The sequence below is a fragment of the Mustelus asterias genome, chromosome 21, assembly GCF_964213995.1.
Source record: "Mustelus asterias chromosome 21, sMusAst1.hap1.1, whole genome shotgun sequence".
In the NCBI taxonomy this organism is placed as follows: domain Eukaryota; kingdom Metazoa; phylum Chordata; class Chondrichthyes; order Carcharhiniformes; family Triakidae; genus Mustelus; species Mustelus asterias.
This window is the reverse complement of record NC_135821.1, coordinates 38,016,378-38,041,253: the sequence shown is the minus strand read 5'-3', so window position 1 is coordinate 38,041,253 and position 24,876 is coordinate 38,016,378. Positions and strand designations below refer to the sequence as shown.

General features: G+C 43.4%; 1 protein-coding gene across 3 annotated transcripts in view; it reads right to left on the bottom strand.

The window, feature by feature from the left end:
• inpp5b (inositol polyphosphate-5-phosphatase B) overlaps positions 1-24,876 on the bottom strand; it is a 140,943-nt gene that overhangs the window by 98,302 nt on the left and 17,765 nt on the right. For 2 of the 3 annotated variants that reach the window (XM_078237763.1, XM_078237764.1), the window contains exon 5: positions 7,393-7,563. In XM_078237763.1, coding sequence (XP_078093889.1) covers positions 7,393-7,563 — 171 coding nt within the window. Of the gene's footprint in view, positions 1-7,392; positions 7,564-11,489; positions 11,545-24,876 lie in introns of those variants that run through there. The other variant, XM_078237765.1, reaches the window with a different exon arrangement.

The window sequence follows — 24,876 nt, the reverse complement described above, 5'->3', positions numbered from 1 at the left end:
AATTTGGGCTCGCTGATATCTTTTCAGGCAGAGTGCGTCTGGGGGTGCCTCAGAACGGATCTAAAAGTCAGATCTGAAACACTCCTAATTTCAAGTCCGCCCAGCACTTTGAATCAAAATGATAAAATAGGGCCCAATATCTTTCACTCTATCCCAACACATGCGACAATAATAAATCAAATCAAACCCATCACCTCTGCGCTTGCCAAACCAGTCAAGAAATATCTTCATTTAAAATTCTCATCCTTGTTCCAATTCCATCATGTCCACCAATCTCTGTAATTCCTCCGGCCTCACCATCCTCAAAGATATCTGCACTCTTTTATTTCAGGCACCTTGAGCATCTCCAATTATAGATGTTCCATCATTGGTGGCTGAGCCTTCAGCTGTCTGGGTGCTAAACTCTGGAATTACCTTCCTTAACTTTTCCACCTATCTACCTGGCTACCTCCTTTAAGACAGGTCTTAATACCTACTTCTTTCACCAAGCTTCTGGTCATATGACTCACATCCCCTTGTGAAGCACCTTAGGATGCTATATAAATACAAGCTTTTGTTCTCATAGCAAGTTTTTCAGAATATTATGCAGCATTTAGTGCGCCGCATCCAACAAGTCATTTGCAACAGGTTTTTTTCTGAGCAGTGCTAGCTTCAAAGATCGACAACGTAATCAGACAAATTACCATTTGGACATCTGGACACAGATACCTTTGGCTCAAGCTGACACAGATTGTCTAGTTTGTTCAGGCAATCCACATCCAGTATAAGCAGAAGGAACATAAAATGGTGGAAATACTCAGCAGGGCAGGGAGCATCTGGAGCAGGCTCAAAGGACCGAATGGCCTATTCCTGCTCCCAAACCCTACGCTCCTATACCCCTAACCTGAAATGTTAATTGTTTCTCTCTCCACAGATGCTGTCTGAGCTTCAGAATATTTCCGGTGGTTAGCGCTTCTGCCTCACAGCGCCAGGGTCCCAGGTTCAATTCCGGCCTCGGGTCACTGTGTGGAATTTGCATGCTCTCCCAGTGTCTGCATGGGTTTCTTCCGGGTACTGTGGTTTCCTCCCACAGTCCAAAGAGGTGTGGGTTAGGTTGATTGGCCATGCTAAATTGCCCCTTAGTGTAAGGGGGACTAGGAGGGTAAATATGTGGGTAATGGGGACAGGACCTGGGTGGGATTGTTGTCAGTGCAGGCTCGATGGGCCAAATGGCCTCCTTCTGCACTGTAGATTCTATGATTCTTGTTTGCATAGAATCCCTAAAGTGCAGAAAGAGGCCATTTGACCCATTGAGTCTGTGCCAACTCTCTGACAGAGTGTTGGGCTTCTCCCCCGCCCTATCCCCATAACCTCACGCAGACAAGGGTAGAATGTGCAAACTCCATACCGACAGTCACCCAAGGCCAGAATTGAACCCAGATCCCTGGCGCTGTGAGGCAACAGTGCTAACCACTATGCTACCGTGACTCCTTCAGATTTTAGGCATTATTTTGTTTTTGTATCCAACATAAGCAGTGTGCACTGTGATCAAGAGCATTCATTCAGTTTTCTCGTCAACACAGTAGCACTTAGAGATCTTAAATGCAAATCCTAATTACTCATTTATTTCAGTATGCAAGTTCAACAACTCATTATCCCATGCAAATATTACAAGTTTTGAAGCATGCTTATTATTCGTCTGAAGCTGCTTTGTAAATTATACCACTGCTAACAGCTCACAGACTTTGCATATGCACCCCACACAAAGGTCCTCAGAAATAAACACATTTTGAGATAGAAGAGAGTGAATTATTCAACAAGTAAAATATTTCTACAGAGACAAACAAACTAAAGAGAGTGGCTGGAATTTTCCAGTCTCATATGCCCCGCCATCGTTGCCAGCGAGAACAGAGAATTTGGTGTTCAGCCAAATCTCCATTTACTGCAGCGGGACCGGAGAATCCCAGCCGCGGGCAAGGTCGGAGAATTCTGGCCAGTGTCTTCAATTTCAAACAAAATATTCCTAAACTTACTGTAGGGCCTGGTCTGTGTTGAGGTACTAATGTCAGCAATAAAGGCACAGGGTGGCACTGCCTCACAGCGCCAGGGACCCGGGTTCGATTCCCGGCTTGGGTCACTCTCTGTGCAGAGTCTGCACGTTCTCCCTGTGTTTGTGTGGGTTTCCTCCGGGTGCTCCGGTTTCCTCCCACAGTCTGAAAGATGTGCTAGTTAGGTGATTGGCCACGCTAAATTCTCCCTCTGTGTACCCGAATAGGCGCCGGAGTGTGGCGACTCGGGGATTTTCACAGTAACTTCATTGCAGTGTTAATGTAAGCCTACTTGTGGCACTAATAAATAAACTTTAAGCTTCAACCATCAGCTAAGAATCCCTGAAGTAGGGAGGAGAGCAAGAAAAAAAATTGCCACGATTCACTTAATCATTGCTCAATGAGCCCTGCTGGAAAATCTGCAGAGGAGGCAATAGCCACAGTCACCAGGTTCAATTACAAACAGGGATGTTTAAAATGCAATCTGTAATGGTTTGTTTCAACGGAATCTCTGCCTTTGCAACAACCTATGCAATGGCAGTCAGGCCCTTAAGACTTAAGAGACTCAAAACGTTTTGTCCATTTGGAGTTACAATGATAAATTCTCAAATGATTGTAAAAATTAGTGTTGGTAAAGGTCATTATTTAGCTGATCTAGCTCATCCTTCCACAGAAACCTAGTCCCCAACACAGCATCTAATCACCTCTTTAAATGCTTCAATAAATATCCTTAAATTAAGAACAGAAAAGTAATTTTAATCTTAATTCAGTTTTATAGCTATGGTGCTATCTATAGCTTATTCAACAAATGTGTAAATACAATTTAACAACTAACAACATAAGAGAGATAAATACACTGAGGAGAATTATGAAAATAGTCTTTAAACTAACTTTGGTTATCTTATATTTGTCTTAGCTGCATTACACTACACTGTTAACAAACTTCTGTTATGTTTTTAGCTACTTTCATTTTCTACTTTGCCTTGTTTTCTATTATGGTTTCTTCAACCCCTGTTTCAGCTTGCTTCCTTTTCTAACTCCATTTATTTTTGTGCCAACCTTATCACTATGTTTTTCTCAAAGGTTTGCATGTTCGTCAGTTAAACAGAGCCTTAACTTCCACTGCCAGTCTTAAATTTCAATTATTTCCAGAATAGGAACTTATTAACACAGTAGGCAACATTTTTTTGAACTTGGCTAAACATAAAACTAGACTCTGAAAGATGATTCCTTCATTTTATCACAAAGATCATTCAGCTTGCGGCCAGGGAGAAAAAAAATCATATCCTTGAAGATATTAGGTTTATATTTGTAATCGTAAATTCAATACATGTTGCATAACCAAGGGTTTGGAGTAGATCAAATGACGATGGCTTCACCTGTATGAAATGGCACAGACTGTGTATGCACTAAAGCTACACTTTTAATCCGTTCTGCACAGATACGTCCCCCCCACCACTGGTCTAGCTGAGTCCTCCCTTGCCTCCTGGGAACAAATGGCTGGCTCTACATGAGCAAAGAGCCATCTATTTTTCGTATTAAGTAATTGGGGTAGATCTTGGCTTTGTCCAATTGTGTAAAATGGATGATCACTAGTCAGCAGCTGACTATAAACTTCTGCCTCCATCGGAAATTAAAAAATGGGAGAGACACCAAACAGCTGCTGACCTGCACTCACACATTTTATCCTGTTGCACGAAGTCACGATCAACCCCACTGTATATTACATATTTTAAAAATTAATTCATAGGGTGTGGTTATCATTGGCTAAGCCAGTATTTGTTGCCCATCCTTAATTGCCCTTGAGAAGATGGATAAAAACTATTTGTTTTACTCCAGCAGAACAGCACCATAATTATTCGGTATTTCTTTCAACTCATTTAGTTTTTGACATAACAAACAAATGTAGCCACAATTTGCTAAACGATGGATTAAAAGATGGGGAGCTTGGGGAAATGAAACAGCCTAATATAAAAGAAAATCTCCCGACAGTGCAGGAGGTCGTCATTTGGTCCATTGAGTCTGCACCAACTCGCTGAAAGAGCATCTTACCCAGGGCAAACTACCTGCCCCACCCTCCCCAACCCCACCCCAATCAAGGAGAATTGCAAAACAACGACAGCAAAATAAAATGCATCAAAATGTAAAATTAGACACAGCATCACGAAATCCAGATTTGCAATTGGCTAACAGTTTAACAGTGAAAACAAAATTCCATCAGCACGTTAATTTGTGGCTCAGTCCCCGTTGCTTCACCTCTACCTGAGTGGATAGCTGAAGGGCATCTTCAACTTTTGTTTGAGAATAGGTGGCTTGAATGAGGATTATATATTGCTGTGAAGTGACAATGATGGTGTGTGATATCATAATGGTCCCCAGTGCATTGCCAGGGAGACAGCAGGGACTATCCAATGTTTCTTGCACAAATTTAGCAATCATTGTACTGTGCTCTTTCTTTATTTTAAATCATTGATTGGTAACAACAGCAAGTGCTTGGGTTTGGCACTATAGTCCCATTTCATTCCAAATTCCAGTCCAATAAAGCCACAGAAGTAGTTAGAATATGGAATTCTCAACCATAACCACTGCTGAAGTGCAGTCCTCTTTTAAAGGGGACTTAAGCAACTGCTTTCAGAAAAAAAAAGAATATTTAACAATCTGGCAGAAATGTAGTTGGGCAGAATTAAACTGTGCAAAAAAGCACCAGTGTCAACTTAGTGAGCCGAGTACAGTAATTCAACGATCGAAGTAACATTCTACGATTCTAACACTTCCAGAGTTGAGACAAGCTCCTTGATCCAAATACAAGCTTCCCTCCATGAACTGCAGAAACTACCTGATGTTAGCTGCCCAATTACAAACGTCCCCAATTTAACCTGTGAGGCTCCTCAGGTCACATTTGCCATGACAATGTGTGAAAATTATACTGACACAAGACGGGGCAAAATGTCCCTTGCACCAGTGACTGTGCACTAGCACAATTCTGAGTAGCAGAATTCACTGAGCATACAGTTCAGGAAACTCTCAGGTCCGATCTTTCATCTGTATCGGGTTAAAAGATCTCAGCAGCGAGCGGGCTGTATTAGGAGAGTGCCAATCAGTGCCTCAACATCTCTGGGTCAGATGAGGTTAAGTCAGCTAGGGTTTACATTCCTGAAAATTATCCAGCCAATATTTGGATGAAGTTCACTCAACCCTGGAACACCTGGATAACAAGCACACTTACGTTCGACTCCTATTTATTGACTACAGCTCAACCTTCAACACCATTATCCCAACAAAACTCATCTTAAAACTCCATGGCCTGGGGCTCGGCTCCTCCCTCTGCAACTGGATCTTGGACTTCCTAACCCACAGACTGAAATCAATAAGGATGGGCAACAATACCTCCTCCACGATCATCCTTAACACTGGTGCCCCACAAGGCTGTGTCCTCACCCCCCAACTATACTCCTTATACACCTTTGACTGTGTGGCCAAATTCCTCTCCAATTTGATTTTCAAGTTTGCTGATGACACCACTATTGTGGGTCGGATCTCAAACAATGACGAGACAGAGTACAAGAAAGGGATAGAGGAACTGGTGAAATGGTGCAACGACAATAATCTCTGCCTCAACGTCAGCAAAATGAAGGAGATAATCATCGACTTCGGGAAACATAATGGGGGACATGCCCCTGTCTACATCAACAGGAACGAAGTGGAAATGGTCGAGAGCTTCAAGTTTCTAGGTGTTCAGATCACCAACAACCTGTCCTGGCCTCCCCATGCCAACACTGTCGTTAAAAAGCCAGAAGGCTAAGGAAGTTCAACATGTCCGCATTGACTCTCATCATAATCAAGGACCCCACGCATCCCAACCATACTCTCTTTCACCTTCTTCCATCGGGAAAAAGATACAAAAGTCTGAAATCACGTACCAACCGTCTCAAGAACAGCTTCTTCCCTGCTGTCATCAGATTTTTGAATGGACCTACCATATATATTTAGCTGATCTTTCTTTTCGCCCTATCTGTAACTGCAACATAATATTCTGCTCCCTCTCCTTTCCTTCTCCCTGATATACTCTGTGAATGGCATGTTTTTTCTGCATACCGCAGAAGAAACAATATTTTTCACTGTATCCCAATATATGTGACAATAATAAATCAAATCAAATCAAGTCAAGCGTTTCAAGTTAGGTTCACAATAGGTTCACAACTCATCTCCAAACTCCATGGCCTGGGCCTTGGCTCCCCCCTCTGCGATTGGATCCTGAAATTCTTAACTACAGACCACAATCAGCAAGGATAAGCAACAACACCTCCTCCACGATCATCCTCAATACCGGTGCCCCATAAGGCTGTGTTCTCAGCCCCCTACTATACTCCTTATACACCTATGGCTGTGTGGCCAAATCCCCCTCCAACTTGATTCTCACTTTTGCTAATGACACCACCGCAGTGGGTTGGCTCTCAAACAATGACAAGACAGAGTACAGGAAAGAGATAGAGAATCTGGTGAGCTGGTGCGACGACAATAATCTCTCCCTCAATGTCAGTAAAATGAAGGAGATAGTCATCGACTTCAGGAAGCGCGGTGGAGAACATGCCCGTCTACATCAATGGGGACGAAGTAGAAATGGTCAAGAGCTTCAAGTTTTTAGATGTCCAGATCACCAACAACCTGTCCTGGTTCCCATCATGCCGACACGAAAGCCCACCGACGCCTCTACTTTCTCAGAAGACTAAGGAAATTTGGCACGTCAGCTACGACTCTCGCCAACTTTTACAGATACACCATAGAAAGCATTCTTCCTGGTTGTATCACAGCTTGGTATGGCTCCTGCTCTGCCGAAGACCGCAAGAAACTACAAGAGGTCATGAATGTAGCCCAATCCATCACGTAAACCAGCCTCCCACCCATTGACTCTGTCTACACTTCCCGCTGCCTCAGAAAAGCAGCCAGCATAATTAAGGACCCCACGCACCCCGGACCTTCTCCCATCGGAAAAAAAAATACAAAAGTCCGAGGTCACATACCAACCGACTCAAGAACAGCTTCTTCCCTGCTGCCGTCAGACGTTTTAATGGACCTACCTCACACCAAGTTGATCTTTCTCTACACCCTAGCTATGACTGTAACACTACATTCTGCACTCTCGTTTCCTTCTCTATGAACGATATGCTTTGTCTGCATAGCATGCAACAAACAATACTTTTCATTGTACACCAATACATGTGACAATAATAAATCAAATCAAATCAAAACAACTGAGGCCAATGTGATCAATTGCAATGGGACGATACCAGAAACAGAGTTAACTCCTTCAAGAGAGGAAAAGACAAAATTGGCATCAACAGGACAAAGACTGAAAGGATTTTACCGCTGATTTTATTGGCCATCTTCTTTCCTTTCTGATCGGGTGAGGAGGGAGTACAATTTGCATATTTCCTCCCCAGGGATCTGTTCAACTGGAAACCTTTATTTTGTCTGTACTTCAATAGCCATAGAAATTGAGGTTGGGGTACTCCAGTGGCAGCTTGCTTGAGTAATTCTGAAATAACAAACATTTGTGTAAAACAGAACACCTTGTATTTGATTTTCAGCCTCCATTGTTCAACATTTGGCTTTGTAAAATTTAAAAAATGTACAAATGGCTTTCAAACATTTTACACTTAGACCCCTGCACTGCCCCACTAGTGCTTCGTGATAATGTGGTGGTTATGTTAATGGCCTAGTAAGCCAAAGGCCTGAATTACTGATCTAGAAACAAGAGCTCAAATTTTAATACAACACAAATCTGCATTAAAAAGTTACCTCCGTGATGGGGCCCAAGGAACTACTGGGTTGTTGAAAAACACATATCATTTACTAAATGTCCTTTAGAGAATGAAATCTGCCATCCTCTCCTGGTCTCGCCCATATGTGACTCCAGACACACAGCAATGTGGTTGAGTTTTAACTGCCTGCTAAATATAGTGATCTAGCAGGGCACTTTGCTGCATTCAAGAAGCTGTCTTACTTCTGTAACGCTGGACTCTGTGCACTGCAGGTTTTTTCCCAGTTAAATATCAACTACTGCCAAAAGACCATCAACTCAGTAAAACAGGCACTTTGGTCTGCTGAAACTTGCTGGTATTCCAGTGCAAAGAGCTGTCAATGACCAAGTGCTGCAGACTTGCACAGTCGAAATTCCACGACCACATGCTGAGGGACGCACTAAATCTGTTGGAAAGACCACTAAGGCCTTCTCGTCAGATTATACCAAGGGACTGGAAATCATGTAAAACCTTACAGCTTTATGCACCAGAGACTTTTGACATGAAATGTAAAGGTACAATATAAATATAACATCCTTTGGCATGTGCAGTAATGCATTTCACTTACTAAACATATTGAAAGAAACAGGCCATATTGCATTTTATGGATTGTCAAATTTGAACAGTTATGTAAAGTACTTTGACAAATTTTATGAATAAAATACATATAATATATAATTCCTCAAATAAAATTTTTTTGAAAAAGTCTTAATGCAAGATTGTTAAATTTCTAACATCTTTTCAAATGGCCATTCCAATGTATAAATGTGACCATTAGTTGCTTCTCATGCTTCATTGTCAAAACACTACAGTGGCAGAAAATGACACACGACAATGTGGGAGTAATCGATAACTAGTCCTGCACTCCTGATTGGAATGCTGATTGATAACAAACACCTATTTTCTTCGCACTCAGAAGGAAATTCTTTTCATCTGCTTTTTGGTGCAATGCCACATGAACATTAAAGCTCCTTCCTTCTCTGCACATGGCATGGAGGTTGTGTTAACCTAGCATAGCCATGTCACCTTTAAACTATTTAAGACATCCAAGATCGAAAATCAGCAGAGACAGCATTCGTCGATTGCAGCACCAGTCTGCCATTGGAGACTGCCCTCTCCTCTCTCCAGTCTTAAAGGAATAGTTTCACAGGTGCTGGCAGCCTTCTGTTTCCTCATACAATTGGTCAGGAAAGTGGGTTACTTGACAGCTGAGGCAACACAGTTGGGGTTAATGGTGTCTGCATTTGAAGCTCACACACGTGCACTTTCAAGCAGGAAAGCTCCTGGATTGCAATCAGGAGCAGGAACCGTGGCAAATTTTCCATCTCCTCAGAGTCATAGAGGTTTACAGCATGGAAACAGGCCCTTCGGCCCAACTTGTCCATGCCACCCTTTTCTTTTTAAACCCCTGAGCTAGTCCCAATTGCCCGCATTTGGCCCATATCCCTCTATCCCCATCTTACCCATGTAACTGTCTAAATGCTTTTTAAAAGACAAAATTGTACCCGCCTCTACTACTACCTCTGGCAGCCTGTTCCAGACACTTACCACCCTCTGTGAAAAAATTGCCTCTCTGGACACTTTTGTATCTCTCCCCTCTCACCTTAAACCTGTGCCCTCTAGTTTTAGACTCCCCTACCTCTGGGAAAAGATATTGACTATCTAGCTGATCTATGCCCCTCATTATTTTACAGACCACTATAAGATCACCCCTCAGTCTTTTACGCTCCAGAGAAAAAAGTCACAGTCTATCCAGACTCTCCTTATAACTCAAACCATCAAGTCCCGGTAGCATCCTAGTAAATCTCTTCTGCACTCTTTCCAGTTTAAGAATATTCTTTCTATAATAGGGTGACCAGAACTGTACACAGTATTCCTCAACTCTTGAATACTGAGGCCAACTGTTAAAGACTGATATCAGGTCATTCAACATGGACCTGGGATTAAACCTGCAACTTTCCTTGTACCTGCAGCTCAGATCACATCAACAACCACATTCATTCCCAAGATTCATGAGGAAAGCACCATAAATAGATCTAAATTGATTCAAGTACCATTTTTCTTAATTTACTGAACTGCTGCTGATGAGGCAACATATTCTGTTGTCAACTTTCCATTCATAAGCTTCCCTCAGTGAAAAACAGCAAACTATGTCAATGGTAAGCACCATCAAAATTCTGGGGTTACCACTGACCAGAAACTGAACAGGACCAGCCATATAATTACTGTGGCTACAAGCACAGGTAAGAGGCTGGGAATTTTGCAGCAAATAACTCACCCCCTGACTTTCCAAAACCACTCCATCATCTGAAGTTTAAAGTTTATTTATTAGTGTCACAAGTGGGCTTACATAAACACTGCAATGAAGTTACTGTGAAAATCTGTTACTGCTGCCTCACAGCGCCAGGTACCCGGGTTCAATTCCTGCCTCGGGTGACTGTCTGTGTGGAGTTTGCAAACACATGTCTCCCCATGTCTGCGTGGGTTTCCTCCAGGTGCTCTGGTTTCCTCCCACACTCCAAAGATGTGCAGGTTAGGCAGATTGGCCATGATAAATTAACCCTGAGTGCTGGGGGATTAGCAGGGTAAATATGTGGGGTTACTGGATAGGGCCTGGGTGGGATTGTGGTCAGTGCAGGCTCGATGGGCCAAATGGCCTCCTTGTGCACTGTAGGGATTCTGTGAAAATCCCCTACATGCCACACCTGTTCGGGTACACCGAGGCAGAATTTAGCATGGCCAATGCAGCTAACCAGCACACCTTTCGGACTGTGGGAGGAAACCCGGGCACCCAGAAGAAACTCACACAGACACAGGGAGAATATGCAGACTCCGCACAGACACTGACCCAAGCCGGGAATCGAACCCAGGTACCTGGCGCTGTGAGGCAGCAGCGCTAACCACTGTGCCACCGTGCTGCCCGGTAAAAGGAACAACTAAGAAGTTTTGGAATAATCGCCACTTCTCTGGGTGAGTGCAGCTCCGTTAACACTAAAGAACCTCAATGCCATCAAGGACAGAACAGCACGCTTCATTGGCATTCCATCCACCACCTTAATCATTCACTCTCTCTAAGACTAACTCTAGTGCCCCACACTCCAGCCAAAAATACATATACACATCCGAGCAGAGGTCAAACCTGGCTGTTTCCTTGCTCAACTGAACAAGTGCCACAACAACCATTACATTTTTCAGCAAACTTTGGAACACAGGGACAAAAGGTGGCCATTTAGCCCCGAAAACCTGTTCTGCCATTCAAAAAGATCATGGCTGATCTGTGACCTACCTCCAATCGCCCAAACCCCCAAATGCCTCTAGTTAACAAAAATTTAAAAGTAACAATTCATCAAGCATTAACTGCCATTTGTGGTGTAGATAGTGGAGAGGGCATTGTACAAATACACACAATTGCTTAAGCACTTCTGCGATACTAGCAGTGTCTCTGATGTGTTAGTCCATTTCCCTCACACTGAGTCTAACCACAATAAACAAACAGAATGTATTTCAACAATGCTTTTATGACAAAGCGGCCACAAAATGCACAGCATCCAGAGGCAAGTCTTGTCAACAGTTTAGTGTACAATAGATACACTCTTCAAATGTGCAGTGCATTAGCTGCCTGTGCAACAAACATTTCAAATCCATTAACAGCAATACTCACCACTTCCATTTTTGGGCTCCTTATACATTTGAGAGTCTTTCTATGGTCAGCAAACCACAATTTAGCAAAACTGAGGCAGCAGGGATGTTCCTGTTTGGTTACTCAGAGGCTCAGAAAAGAATGCACAATTGGGTGAAGCTTTTGGGAGAGTCATCACCGCTTAAATAAGCATGGCATTGAGAGAAATGTCAATGATGTGACATTGACCCCACTACCTCAAAAGCTGTGAACAACTAACTAGTTGCAGCCTGCAACTGCATAACCTCACTGCAGCAGAACACTCCTTTTATGGAGGAAGGGGGAAGGGCAAACACTCATAATTTCAAATAATTTCAGTTCACCGCCTCCTGCTCTGAGTGAGGGGCTGAATTAGACATTCTAAATTCTATGTCAGGCAAAAGACATTGAATGCTGTCCCAATCCTGGTCAGTTTATATGTATCACAGATTTGAATTAAGACGCACAGAATTAAGCTATTCAAAATTGGTTACTCTTAAATGCAAGACAGTTTTTTTATACTAGCTCTTGTTTAAGATGGATCAAGTACCTGTGAAGTGGAGATGCCGGCGTTGGACTGGGGTGGGCACAGTAAGAAGTCTCACAACACCAGGTTAAAGTCCAACAGGTTAATTTGGAATTACAAGCTTTCGGAGCGCTGCTCCTTCATCAAGTGAGTATCTGTAAGCTGGGTCTTGGCAAATGTACTGGTAAATGACTACTCAGCCCTATGGGACTAGTAGCCCATCGGTCATGGGCACGGAAAGGAGTTTATGGTGAGGAATGATGGCAATTACTTCTCAATAATTAGTGGGTGGAAATTTATCCCCATCTGATTTGTCAAGGCATTTGACAAAGTCCCACATGGCAGGTTGGTTAAGAAGGTTAAGGCTCATGGGATACAAGGAGAAGTGGCTAGATGGGTGGAGAACTGGCTTGGCCATAGGAGACAGAGGGTAGTGGTCGAAGGGTCTTTTTCCGGCTGGAGGTCTGTGACCAGTGGTGTTCCGCAGGGCTCTGTACTGGGACCTCTGCTATTTGTGATATATATAAATGATTTGGAAGAAGGTGTAACTGGTGTAATCAGCAAGTTTGCGGATGACACGAAGATGGCTGGACTTGCGGATAGCGAAGAGCATTGTCGGGCAATACAGCAGAATATAGATAGGCTGGAAAATTGGGCGGAGAGGTGGCAGATGGAGTTTAATCCGGATAAATGTGAAGTGATGCATTTTGGAAGAAATAATGTAGGGAGGAGTTATACAATAAATGGCAGAGTCATCAGGAGTATAGAAACACAGAGGGACCTAGGTGTGCAAGTCCACAAATCCTTGAAGGTGGCAACACAGGTGGAGAAGGTGGTGAAGAAGGCATATGGTATGCTTGCCTTTATAGGACGGGGTATAGAGTATAAAAGCTGGAGTCTGATGTTGCAGCTGTATAGAAGGCTGGTTAGGCCACATTTGGAGTACTGCGTCCAGTTCTGGTCGCCGCACTACCAGAAGGACGTGGAGGCGTTAGAGAGAGTGCAGAGAAGGTTTGCCAGGATGTTGCCTGGTATGGAGGGTCTTAGCTATGAGGAGAGATTGGGTAAACTGGGGTTGTTCTCCCTGGAAAGACGGAGAATGAGGGGAGATCTAATAGAGGTGTACAAGATGATGAAGGGGATAGATAGGGTGAATGGTGGGAAGCTTTTTCGCAGATCAGAAGTGACGTTCACGAGGGGTCACGGGCTCAAGCTGAGAGGGGCGAAGTATAACTCAGATATTAGAGGGATGTTTTTTACACAGAGGGTGGTGGGGGCCTGGAATGCGCTGCCAAGTAGGGTGGTGGAGGCAGGCACGCTGACATCGTTTAAGACTTACCTGGATAGTCACATGAGCAGCCTGGGAATGGAGGGATACAAACGATTGGTCTAGTTGGACCAAGGAGCGGCACAGGCTTGGAGGGCCGAAGGGCCTGTTTCCTGTGCTGTACTGTTCTTTGTTCTTTGTTTGTTCTTTGATATTGGATGTTAGGCAAGCAGTATGACAAATCAGAGACAGTGGAAAGGTTGAAACAAGTGGTGAGGTAGATCTGTGTGGCATTAATGTACATGAGGAACAGGACACTGTATTTTTGAATGCTGACCAGTGCAGCATGTAGACGAGATATAAGAGTTGTAGGATAGACCCTTGGAGGATTCCAGAGATAACAATGTAGGAGCAGGAATAGAAGTTATTGCAAATAACTATGTCATTGCAAATAGCTACGGCAAACAATTTACTTATTTCATTTGTGTCATTGCAACCTCTAGTTTGACTTTTCCAATAAACTGTGCCAGGCTGTGACATTCTATCAGCTATAAACTTGAGGTCATGCAAAATTCTAATGCTGGTATCTTTACTCACATCAAGTCCCATTTACCTACCATCCCTGTACTCGCCTAGCTACACTGGCTCCCAGTCAAGCAACACATCAAATTTAAAATTCTCATCCTCATTTCCCTATCTCTGTCATCTCTTCTAGTTCCACAATCCTCTGAGGTATTTGCACTCCTCCAAGACTGGCCTCTTGAGCATCTCAGAAACTATTGTTCCAATGACCATGTCTTCAGCTGTCAAGTTCCTAAGCTTGGAAATTCCCCTCTTAAAGTTCTCCACCTCTTTCTACCTCTCTCTCCTCAAGGCACTCTTTAAAACCTACCTTTCTGACCAACCTTTTAGCCATCTGCTCTAATATCGTCGAGTGGCTTGGTGTCAATTTTTATTTCATAACCCTCTAGTGAAGGGTCTTGAGATGTCTTATTGCGCTATAGATGCTATATACATACAAGTTATTGTCACATGTTTCAATCATTTCAGGGAAGGGAACCTACTACTCTACCAGGGTAAGCCTGAGTATGACTCCAGTTCCACATTGCATGGTTGTCAATTACAACTGATAAGCTGTTCAGATTGTATCTATTGCCAAAACTCAACAATAAGGGAAACTCCTCCAAGTCACACACTATCCTGACCTAGACTAAGATCAGAAGGTAAGCAGGAACTAAGTAGACTGCTTGAACTTCAAGGCTCAATTCTCAATCAACACTAAGTTACTTTGAACCACAGAAAAGTTACGATGCACAAAGAGCCCATTCAGCCCTTCCTGTCTGCACCGGCAAAATTACACAATGCTGGAAATCCGAAATAAAAACAAAACATACTCGGATAACTGAGCTGGTCAGGCAGTGTCCAAGGAGATATGAAAACAGTTAACATTTCAGGTTCAAATGAACTGGAAAGAGCTAGAGATGTGGCTATCAGCAAGCAAAAAAGTGGGGAGAAAAGTACAAAAGGGACAACCTGTTACAGAATTGAAAGCAAGAGTGATTATAAGAGACAAGAAGAATGGTACCACACGGCAAAAGGGAGGGGCAATTAGACAGGTCAGTAAACAAATGAGAGGTCTAAGGGACGTGTAAATGACAACAGCAGAAGCATTAACAGCATCTGCTTTTGACACAGAATGCAGCAATGGTTTTGTACTGAAAATGTTCAATTCAATTTAGTACATTGTATTCACAGCTCAGGGTGTAGTCCCCTTGACAGTGTGGCCAAACAGGCCACCTAAGATGGCGATTTACAAAGCACGCTGGGATAATTGGCCAAGGACAGAAACAGACAGGCTGCAGCCTTAAAGGACAGAGATAAACAGGCTGCAGTTCAGACTCCCAAATACACAGGATATAGGCCATCTCAAAGACAATGCACACTTTCTGGCCAAACAGAATTGTTTACCAGACACAGGGGTGCCTTACCCCTTATTTGGGAGGGAGGTAAGTGACATAAGAAATAGGAGCAGGAGTAGGCCATCTGGCCCTTCGAGCCTGCCCCCCCATTCAACAAGATCATGGCTGATCTGAAGCGAATCAGTTCCACTTACCCGCCTGCTCCCCATATCCCCTAATTCCCTTATCGATCAGAAAACTATCTACCCGTGATTTAAACATATTCAACGAGGAAGCCTCCACCACTTCAATGGGCAGAGAATTCCAGAGATTCACTACCCTCTGAGAGAAGAAGTTCCCCCTCAACTCTGTTCTGAACCGGCCCCCCCTTATTTTGAGGCTGTGCCCTCTAGTTCTGGTTTCCCTTCTAAGTGGAAAGAATCTCTCCACCTACGTGCTTCCAGCACCTACGGGCATGGCCGTTGGGTACATGCCCAGAGATTGGTGGGGCAGCACTTGATTGGACTTTATCGATCAGGGTGATCAAGCCCTGATCGATTGATTGGCGATAATCAAGAGACTGCCCAAAGGGCGCGAAACCAATGAGGGATAAAAGGTGCTGCACAACGGAAGAATCTCTCTCTCTCTGTCACACGCGAACAACACCAGCAACTACCACCACGAGGAGAGCCACCACACCAATGACGGAAGGAAGACCAGAGCCAAAGCATCAGACCAGACTTCACTGAGGACTGCAGAGACCAACACGCGGATAAAGACCAATATCTGCCTGGGTACTTGCCAGTCATGCAAAAGTTAAGTCAAGGTCTAGTATTGAACTTGAACTTTAGCATTCTGTAAATAACTTAGTATTGATTGTGTGGGTGATTAATATCAATTGTGTGTTTCAATAAATATTACTATACTGACAAGAAGTCGATTCACAGATCTTTGTCCACCGTATAAGGGTTAGAAACAGACTGTGCAGCAGGCAAATAACAGGGAGGAGACCAAACACAAATTAGACGATTGCTTTGCTTAACCTTTCCATTCAGTGCATCATCATAGCCCTGAGTTTACAGTTGCTTACCATTTTAATTCACTAACACGGTCCTCCAAACCTCAATGGAAACATGAGGAAGACCTCCTCATCTTTCGATTGGACATTTCACAGCATGCAACATTTTCAGATCAAATCACTTCTCCCATTTTTTCCAGACAGTGGTGCTGCTAACAGGTCTCTCTACTCTTGCCATTTACAGCTTCTCCAGACCGATCTTTTGTTTCTTGACTTTTCCCATTACATTCTCCTTTAGCCTTGCATCATCATCCCTTTTGTCATTTGAGGCCTTCCCATTTGTTCTTTCCTCCCTCTCCTGAATCTATGCCTTTGTACTTATTGAAGACCAGTTACATCTTTGACTAGTTCTGACTAAGGATCATTGCCTGAAATGTTAACTCTGTTTCTATGTCTCCACTGATGTTGCCTGATCTGTCACCACTTCCACCGCATTCTGTTATTATTTCAGTCAAGTAGTAGTTGGTATACAACAACTCAATGTGTATTTTAGGCAAATTTTGTTATCAAACGAATGCTCCAGGAGTTGTGGCTGCAGTTACAGCTACTGACCTGAGTCACATTCAAATGAGGTCTGCGTCCGTCTCCAGCAGGGAACTGAAAAGGTGCTCTCTGCAATTGCTTCTCTGACCAATTTATTTTAAACATGCAAATACTTTGCACACACATTCCCTTAAGCCTGCAGTGAGCCCACCACTGAATGGTAGTGCCGGATACAAAGAGTTCCTTTGATAAATGATTGCTTATGCACACAGTAACTCAAGGTCAACAGATGGGCTAAAATTAGGCCTACAAACCAATAAAGTGAATACCCAAAATACAAAGGGAAATAGTTCTCAGAAGAGTTCAGGGGATTTGAATGCCTCCTCCTCCCAGCACACTAATTACAGTTTGTTGTATTTTTCCAATCCCTCCATTCCACAGCCGCTGTTCAGTCTCGAGGTAACTTACTCATTCTCTGAGAAAATGTTTCTTTGTATATTGAAAATTTGGTTAAATATAGCTCCAGTCCTTGGAGAGCTTCCAGAACCAGAAATTCCTTTGGGTTTACTGCACTGAAGGAGTTAGTCTGCTCATGATAAAATACGAATTTCAAGACACACTGACACGCCTTAAAACTGTACCAATCAGAATTGTGCAACATTAAACACGTTATATTTTCAGTAGCAGTGAAGAAAGCAAGACTATCGCAGACACCATGTTGAGCTGTTAAAATATTTACTAAGAGTATGTAATTACATTTCCAATCAAATTTAAATAATACTTTAAGCACCAGATGTTAACCAATAGCACTGTTTAAATGTGCAGACTATTTATTTTACAGTTGGGTGACATTTCCACATGTGAATTACACCTAATTTTCACAAACGCCTGTTTCAAGAATGTCAGTAGGTGTATAACCAGGTGGTTATGGTTAAGAAGCTTGTAGCTGTGATTCTCCAGTTTCTGCATCATCCATATGTGCAATGGATCTCGGTGTTTCACACCAAACTGGAAAAGCCAAGTGTTCTTTTCATGGGATGGCGATTATTGCTCACCGCTAATTCCCTCAAGGGTGGTGGGTGAGCCGCACTCTTGAACCACTCATGTGGTATAGGCAGTGTCTCTACAGTGGTGTTAAAAAGGGAGTTACATGATTTTGAAGCACAAAAAGCAACTTGGTTCCAAAGCAGGATAGTGTGGCTTGGAGGAGAACTTAATGGCAGTCATGATCCCATTCATCTGCTGCCTTGCTCTAGGTGGTGGAGGTCACAGGTTTGGAAAGTGCTGTTGAAAGGAGCACCGGTGAGTTGTTTTGAAGTTTATTTATTAGTGTCGCAAGTAGGCTTACATTAACACTGCAATAAAGTTACTGTGAAAATCCCCTAGTCGCCACACTCAGGCGCCTGTTCGGGTACACAGAGGGAGAATTTAGTATGGCCAATGCACGTAACCAGCACGTCTTTCAGATATGAAGTACATCTTGCAGATGCAGTCACTGTGCGCCTGTTATGGAGGGAGTGAATGTTTAAGTTTGTGAATGGAGTACCATTAAGTGGGTTGCTTTGTTCTGGATGGCGTTGAACTTGGAGTGTTGTTGCAGCTGCAATTCATCCAAGTATGTAACTCATATACACTTCACCATGAACACTTAAAATCAATTTTGCATTGTGAATATACCAGAATGAGAGAGAATTAAGAGGAGCTTCTCGGTAATGGACTGATTTTGGTACTATTTTGCTATACACTTTCTCCTCCCTTTTTGAAGGTGGCAATTCTTGGTGGGCTGCAATTCCTCAGGTGCTGAAAGCCCTTCAATATTTTCTAAGGAACCTTTCTGCACATCAAAGTCTAGCCAGTAGGCTATGCAAACAAAATCCAATCCTGTTCATCTTAATGTTCACACTTGTATATTTTTAAGTATGATCAAGAACGGCCAAAGCAACAAGGCTAATTTTAACATCCGAATGTGACTCGAATCGAGACTGACCACAAATCAGAAATTGAACTTGGGTGCCTTTGGTCCATATATAAATAAATAGATTAACTTCACTAAGTATCATGATAATATGGTGTCACCATTCTCTTGGAATGCTGTGCCAGCTTCAGCTTCATACCAGAGCCACCGAAGCAAGAGCTCCCAGAAGAAAGTATGTCTATTCAGAGGTTTGTGGTGGTGATTATGGATTGGAAGTGTTATACTTTGAATCGGGTGCCAAACTTTGGCCAATAAACTACAAAACCTGGCAAGGTACCAAAAGCAACACAACATGATGCGTAACTAAGCTCGCTCTAAGCACCAAAAGTAAGTGCCAAATATTCAACTGATGATTCTCCCTCCCTCCCAATTCTCCCTCAGTGTACCCAAACAGACGCTGGAGTGTGGGGACTAGGAGATTTTCAGTGCAGTGTGAATGTAAGCCTACTTACATTAATAAATAAACTGATTCCACAAAGTTGTATTGAGTCAATTTGAAAAGAACATTTAATTTGTCAACACAGCCAAAATGGCACTCCCATGGGTGGAGTGCTGAACTACTACAGTCGAGGCAGAAACAATCAATCTGAGAGAGATATTTTGCTCAAATTATTAAATCATAAACACTCAAACTAAAACAAAATATGGTACTGTCCAGCAGGAAGGAGAAAAATAGGTAAGGTATCAGTAAGATATAGTGTGAAATGGCAAGAACCAAGAGTGAAAAAATTTACTCATCCACATGTTGTATTGCCGGCAAAATTCGGCTCCTTAGTTTCAGTGCTATGGGTGTTATCCTGGTATTAAAATGGCCTTTGAACTCCATGCATAGGATGCCATTTTGATGTCGCCATGATGTGGAGATGCCAGTTGGGGTGGGCACAGTAAGAAATCTCACAAAAGCAGGTTGAAGTCCAACACTGATGAAAGAGTCCACTCATCTGATGAAGGAGCAGCACTCCGAAAGCTCCTGATTCCAAATAAACCTGTTGAACTTTAACCTGATTTTGATGTCGGCATTAGGTGTACGTGGCAGAAGCATGCAGGAAATTGATATTAAATTTGATATAATCAGGGTGTAATAATACAGCCACAGGCTGGTTTCTGTCACCAACACCCTTTATTTTGAACGAAAGGAAAAGGCCGCTCCCACAGTTTGCAGGTCGTCTTCACCTCAGGACCGTGAACTCTGGTCCTGGTAAAGCCACAGGCAAAAACCCCTATGGCTGCTTCCCATTGGGCGAGCCTCTGCTCATTCAATAAGGCAGCTCGTACTCCACAAAGCCCATGGATAGATCTACTGATGATCCTCCGTGGCCTTGGTGGCCGTCATAACACAGGGAAATAAAGAAAGTTAAAATACAAGTTAGATAGCAAATTACAGAATGCAATGTTACAAGTTTGATAGCGGTTTAAACACTGCTTTCTCATTCAAGGAGCCTGGTAATGGTGCCCAAAAGCAGACCTGATGCCTTTCATCTGTGACTTTAGTTTTCTGCTTTGCATAAAAAATTGCTGGTGTGATGCAACAGTTAACCTTGATTGTGGTAAGCAGCACACTGGAATATATTCAGCTACCCATTGCATCAGACTTATTGATATTTGAATTTGTGGATCTCCAATTGCAATATCCACAGTGAATCATGCTTTCCTTGTTTAAAATGGCTATGTGTCTCTGTTAAGGAATTTCACAGGGAATAGACAAGCCAAGTTCTCGCAGACTTATTCGGAGGAACATTCAGTTTTCCAATAATGAAAGAACATAACAATATTTACTTTTCTCAAACCTGATTCTTTTAAATCACACCACTACTTCCATACCTGGTGATAATAGAGTCTGTTAATTGTTCTAAACAATAACTTATATTTACATCACACCTTTAATGTAAAAATATCCCAAGTTGGCTCACAGGAGTATTACAAAACAAAATATGACACTGAGCCACATGGGATGATAGACGACCAAAGGTTTGGTCAAAGAGGTCTTAAATAAGAAAGGTCAGGTGGAGAGGTGTAGGGAGGGACATTCATTTTAACTGCCCTCTGAAATGGCCTGGCAAACTACTCAGTTGCATCAAACCACTATGAAATCTAAAAAGCATTAAATCGGATGGACCAAGCAGCATTTACCCTGGCACCAGAAACACCAATAGCAAACCCAACCCCCATCAACCCTGCAAAGTCCTCCTTAGGAACATCTTGGTGCTTCAGAAAGAGTTGGGAAAGCTGCTCCTTGTCAAGCCCGGTGGTATGTGGTCAGGAGGGAGTTGCCCTAGGAGTCCTCAACAATGAGCCTAGATCTCATAAAGTTTCTTGGCATCAGGTCAAACATGGGCAAGGAACCCACCTACTGACTACCACCTATTCCATCTCCTGTTCAACTGATGAATCAGTACTCTTCCATGTTAAACACCGATTAGAAGAAGCACTGAGGGAGGCAAGGACACAGAATGTAGTCTGGGCGGGGGACTTGTCAGATTTGGTATTGCACCACTACTGACCAAGCTGACCACATCCTAAAGTAAGAAGTCTCACAACACCAGTTTAAAGTCCAACAGGTTTATTTGGTAGCAAATACCATATGCATTACCCTGGTGTTGTGAGACTTCTTACTGTGCTTACCGCAGTCCAACGCCGGCATCTCCACATCATCACATCCTAAAGGACATAGCTGTTAGAATGGGTTGGCAACAAGCGGTGAGGGAATCATAAAGAGGGAAAAACCTATTTGACATTGCTCTCACCAATCTACCAGTCATAGATGCATCTGTCCATGACAGCATTGTTAAGAATGACCTCTGCACAATCCTTATGGAGGCAAAGTCACACCTTTACACTGAAGATGCCCTCTTGTGTTACACTACCAGCATGCTAAGTGGAATAGATTTCAATGAAATGTAGCAACTCAAAACTAGCTATAAAATGCTATGGGCTATCCACAGCAGCAGAACTGCATTTAACCATAACCTGTAACCTCAAGGCCCAGCACATTCTCCCCACTCTACCATTATCATCAAGTCATGGATCAACTTTGGTTCAATGAAGAGAGCCAAAAACATACACAAAAATGAGGTGTCAACCTGGTGAAGCTACAGGACGTCTTGCATGCCAAACAAGGATAGCAGCATGCAACAGACAGAGCTAAGTGATCCCAGAACCAATGGATCATATCTAAGCTCTGCAGTCCTGCCACATCCAGTCATAAAAGGTGGTGGACAAGTAAAAAAACAAGGGAAGGAAACTCCACAATTATCCCTATCCTCAGTAACGGAGGAGCCCAGCACATCAGTGCAAAAAGCAAGGTTGAAGCATTCACAACCATGTTCAGCTAGAAGTGCCAAGTGGATGATCCATCTCGGCCTCCTAAGGTCCACAGCATTACAGATGTCAGTCTTCAGCCAGTTCAATTCACTACATGCGATATCAATAAATGGCTGAAGGCATTGTATACTGCAAAGGCTACGAGCCCTGACAACATTCCAGAAATAGCACTGAAGACTTGTGCTCCAGAACTTGCCACACCCCTAGTCAAGCTGTTCAAGTATAGCTGCAACATTAGCATCTACCCAGCAAGGTGGAAAAGTGTCTAGTTATGTCCTGTCCACAAAAATAGGACAAATCCAATCTGGCCAATTAACACCTCATCAGTTGACTCTCAATCATCAACAAAGTGATAGAATGCATAATCGACAATGGTATCAAGCACCACTTAACTCAGCAACAGTTTGGGTTCCACCAGGGCCAATCAGCTCCTGACCTCATTACAGCTCTGGTACAAACATGGACAAAAGAGCTGAACTCAAGCGGTGAGATGAGAGTAACTACCCTTGACAACAAGGCAGCATTTGACTGAGTGTGGTATCAAGGCAGTGGGAAATAGAGGGTAAAAATTGCCACTAGTTGGAGCTATACCAAGCACAGAGGAAGATGTTTGTCATTGTTGGAGATCAATCATCCCAGCCCCAGGACATTGTTGCATAAGTTCCTCAGAGCATGTCCTTGACTCAACCACCTTCAGCTGTTCCATCAATAACCTTCCCTCCATCATATGGTCAAAAGTGGGGATGTTCGCTGATGATTGCAAAATGTTCATCACCATTTGAGACTCCTCAGATACTGAAGCAGGTTTATTCCCTATGCAATAAGACCTGGACAATATTCAGGCTTAGGCTGAAAGTGCAAGTAACATTTGCACCACACAAGAGCCAGACAATGACCACCTCCAACAAAAGAGAAACTAACAATCGCCTCTTGACATTCAATGGCTTTACTGGCGCCGAATCCCTACCAACAATATCCTGGGGGGTTACCATTGAACAGAAATTGAACTGGACCAGCTATATAAATACTATGGCAACAGGAACAGGTCCGAGGCTGGGAATTCTGTGGGGAATAACTCATCTCCAAACTCACCAAAGCCTGTCCACAATCTACAAGGCATAAGTCAGGCATTTGTCTGGATGAGTGCAACTTGAACAAAAAGCAAGAAGCTGGACACATCCAGGACAAAGCAGCCCACTTGATTGGCACCCCATCCACCACCTTCAACATTCACTCCTCCCACCATCGATGTACAGTGGCAGCAGTGTGTACCATCTACATTTTGCATTGCAACAACTCACCAAGGCTCCTTTAACCGCACCTTCCAAACAGCGCATAGTCTACCATCAATAAGGACAAGGGCAGCTTACGCATGGGCACACTACAACCTGAACATTCCCCTCCAAGCCACACACCATGCTGACTTGGAACTATATTGCCATTCTTCTACTGTCAGAGTCAAAATCCTGAAACTCCCTTCCTACACCGCATGGACTGCAGCATTTCAAGATGGCGGCTCACCACCACTTTCTCAAGGGCAGGTAGGGATGGGCAATAAATGCTGGCCTGGCTAATGATGCCTACAACCTGCAAACTAATAAAAAATTTGCCAAAAGCCAGCTCAGAGGTATTTGAATTCAATGCAATTAGAGAGTGTAAAAAACTGTTTCACATGTAGGCCCAATTCACTGAGCCTGTTTTAGTTGCGCCTTTCTTAGTAGCTGGCTTGAGTATTGTTTTGTTTACTCCAGTGATAGCACTGGATGAATGAGTCTATGGGCAGAATTCTCCCATGCCCCACCAGCTGCTTCAATGACGGGCAGGTGCCAAATATCATTTTCTTAGCCAGTGTGAATTTCCCATGGGATCTTCCACTGGTACCCACCATGGCAAATCAGGGAACCACTGTGAAAATTGATCTGCATCCTGTGAATTGGAAGCAGAAGGAGGGCCGAATAGAATCTCTGATTTGATTTATTATTGTTATATGTATTAACACACACAGTGAAAAGTATGTGCTTGTGCACTATACAGACAAAACATACTGTTCATAGAGAAGGAAACGAGAGAGTGCAGAATGTAGTCTTACAGTAATAGCTAAGATGTAGAGAAAGATCAACTTAATGCAAGGTAAGTCCATTCAAAAGTCTGACAGCAGCAGGGAAGAAGCTGTTCTTGAGTTGGTTGGTACGTGACCTCAGACTTTTGTAACTTTTTCCTGAAGGAAGGTGGAAGAGAGAGAGAATGTCCGGGGTGCGTGGGGTCCTTAATTATTAGTTGCTTTGCCGAGGTAGCTGGAAGTGTAGACAGAGTCAATGGATGGGAGGCTGGTTTGCGTGATGGATTGGGCTTCATTCACAACCTTTTGTAGTTCCTCGTGGTCTTGGACAGAGCAGGAACCATACCAAGCTGTGATACAACCAGAAAGAATGCTTTCTATGGTGCATCTGTAAAAGTTGGTGAGAGTTGTAGCTGACATGCCAAATTTCTTCCCCCCTATTTGCAGTGATGCCAGTCGGAAAACACGCTGGCCCTGAATATGTCTGGAACAATGCAGTGTGCAGAAGTAGGGATTGCCTGATGAATGCCCGGGGCTGCCTTCGGAGTTCGGGATGGAGGCTGCCAGCGACCCTGGAACACCACAGCAGTGGGCGGGGAGAGCATCGATCAGGTGGATCTTTCAGCTTCAGTGTCATCGAGGAGGCTCATTGTCCAGCCTCAGCGTGTTCCTGAAGATCCATCTTCTCTCTTCAACAGCGGGACAGTGATGTTGAGCGCCTTTTAAATATGGGCACCCAGATATGACGACAGGTGCACGCAATCAAGCCCGCCCTGCCACAGA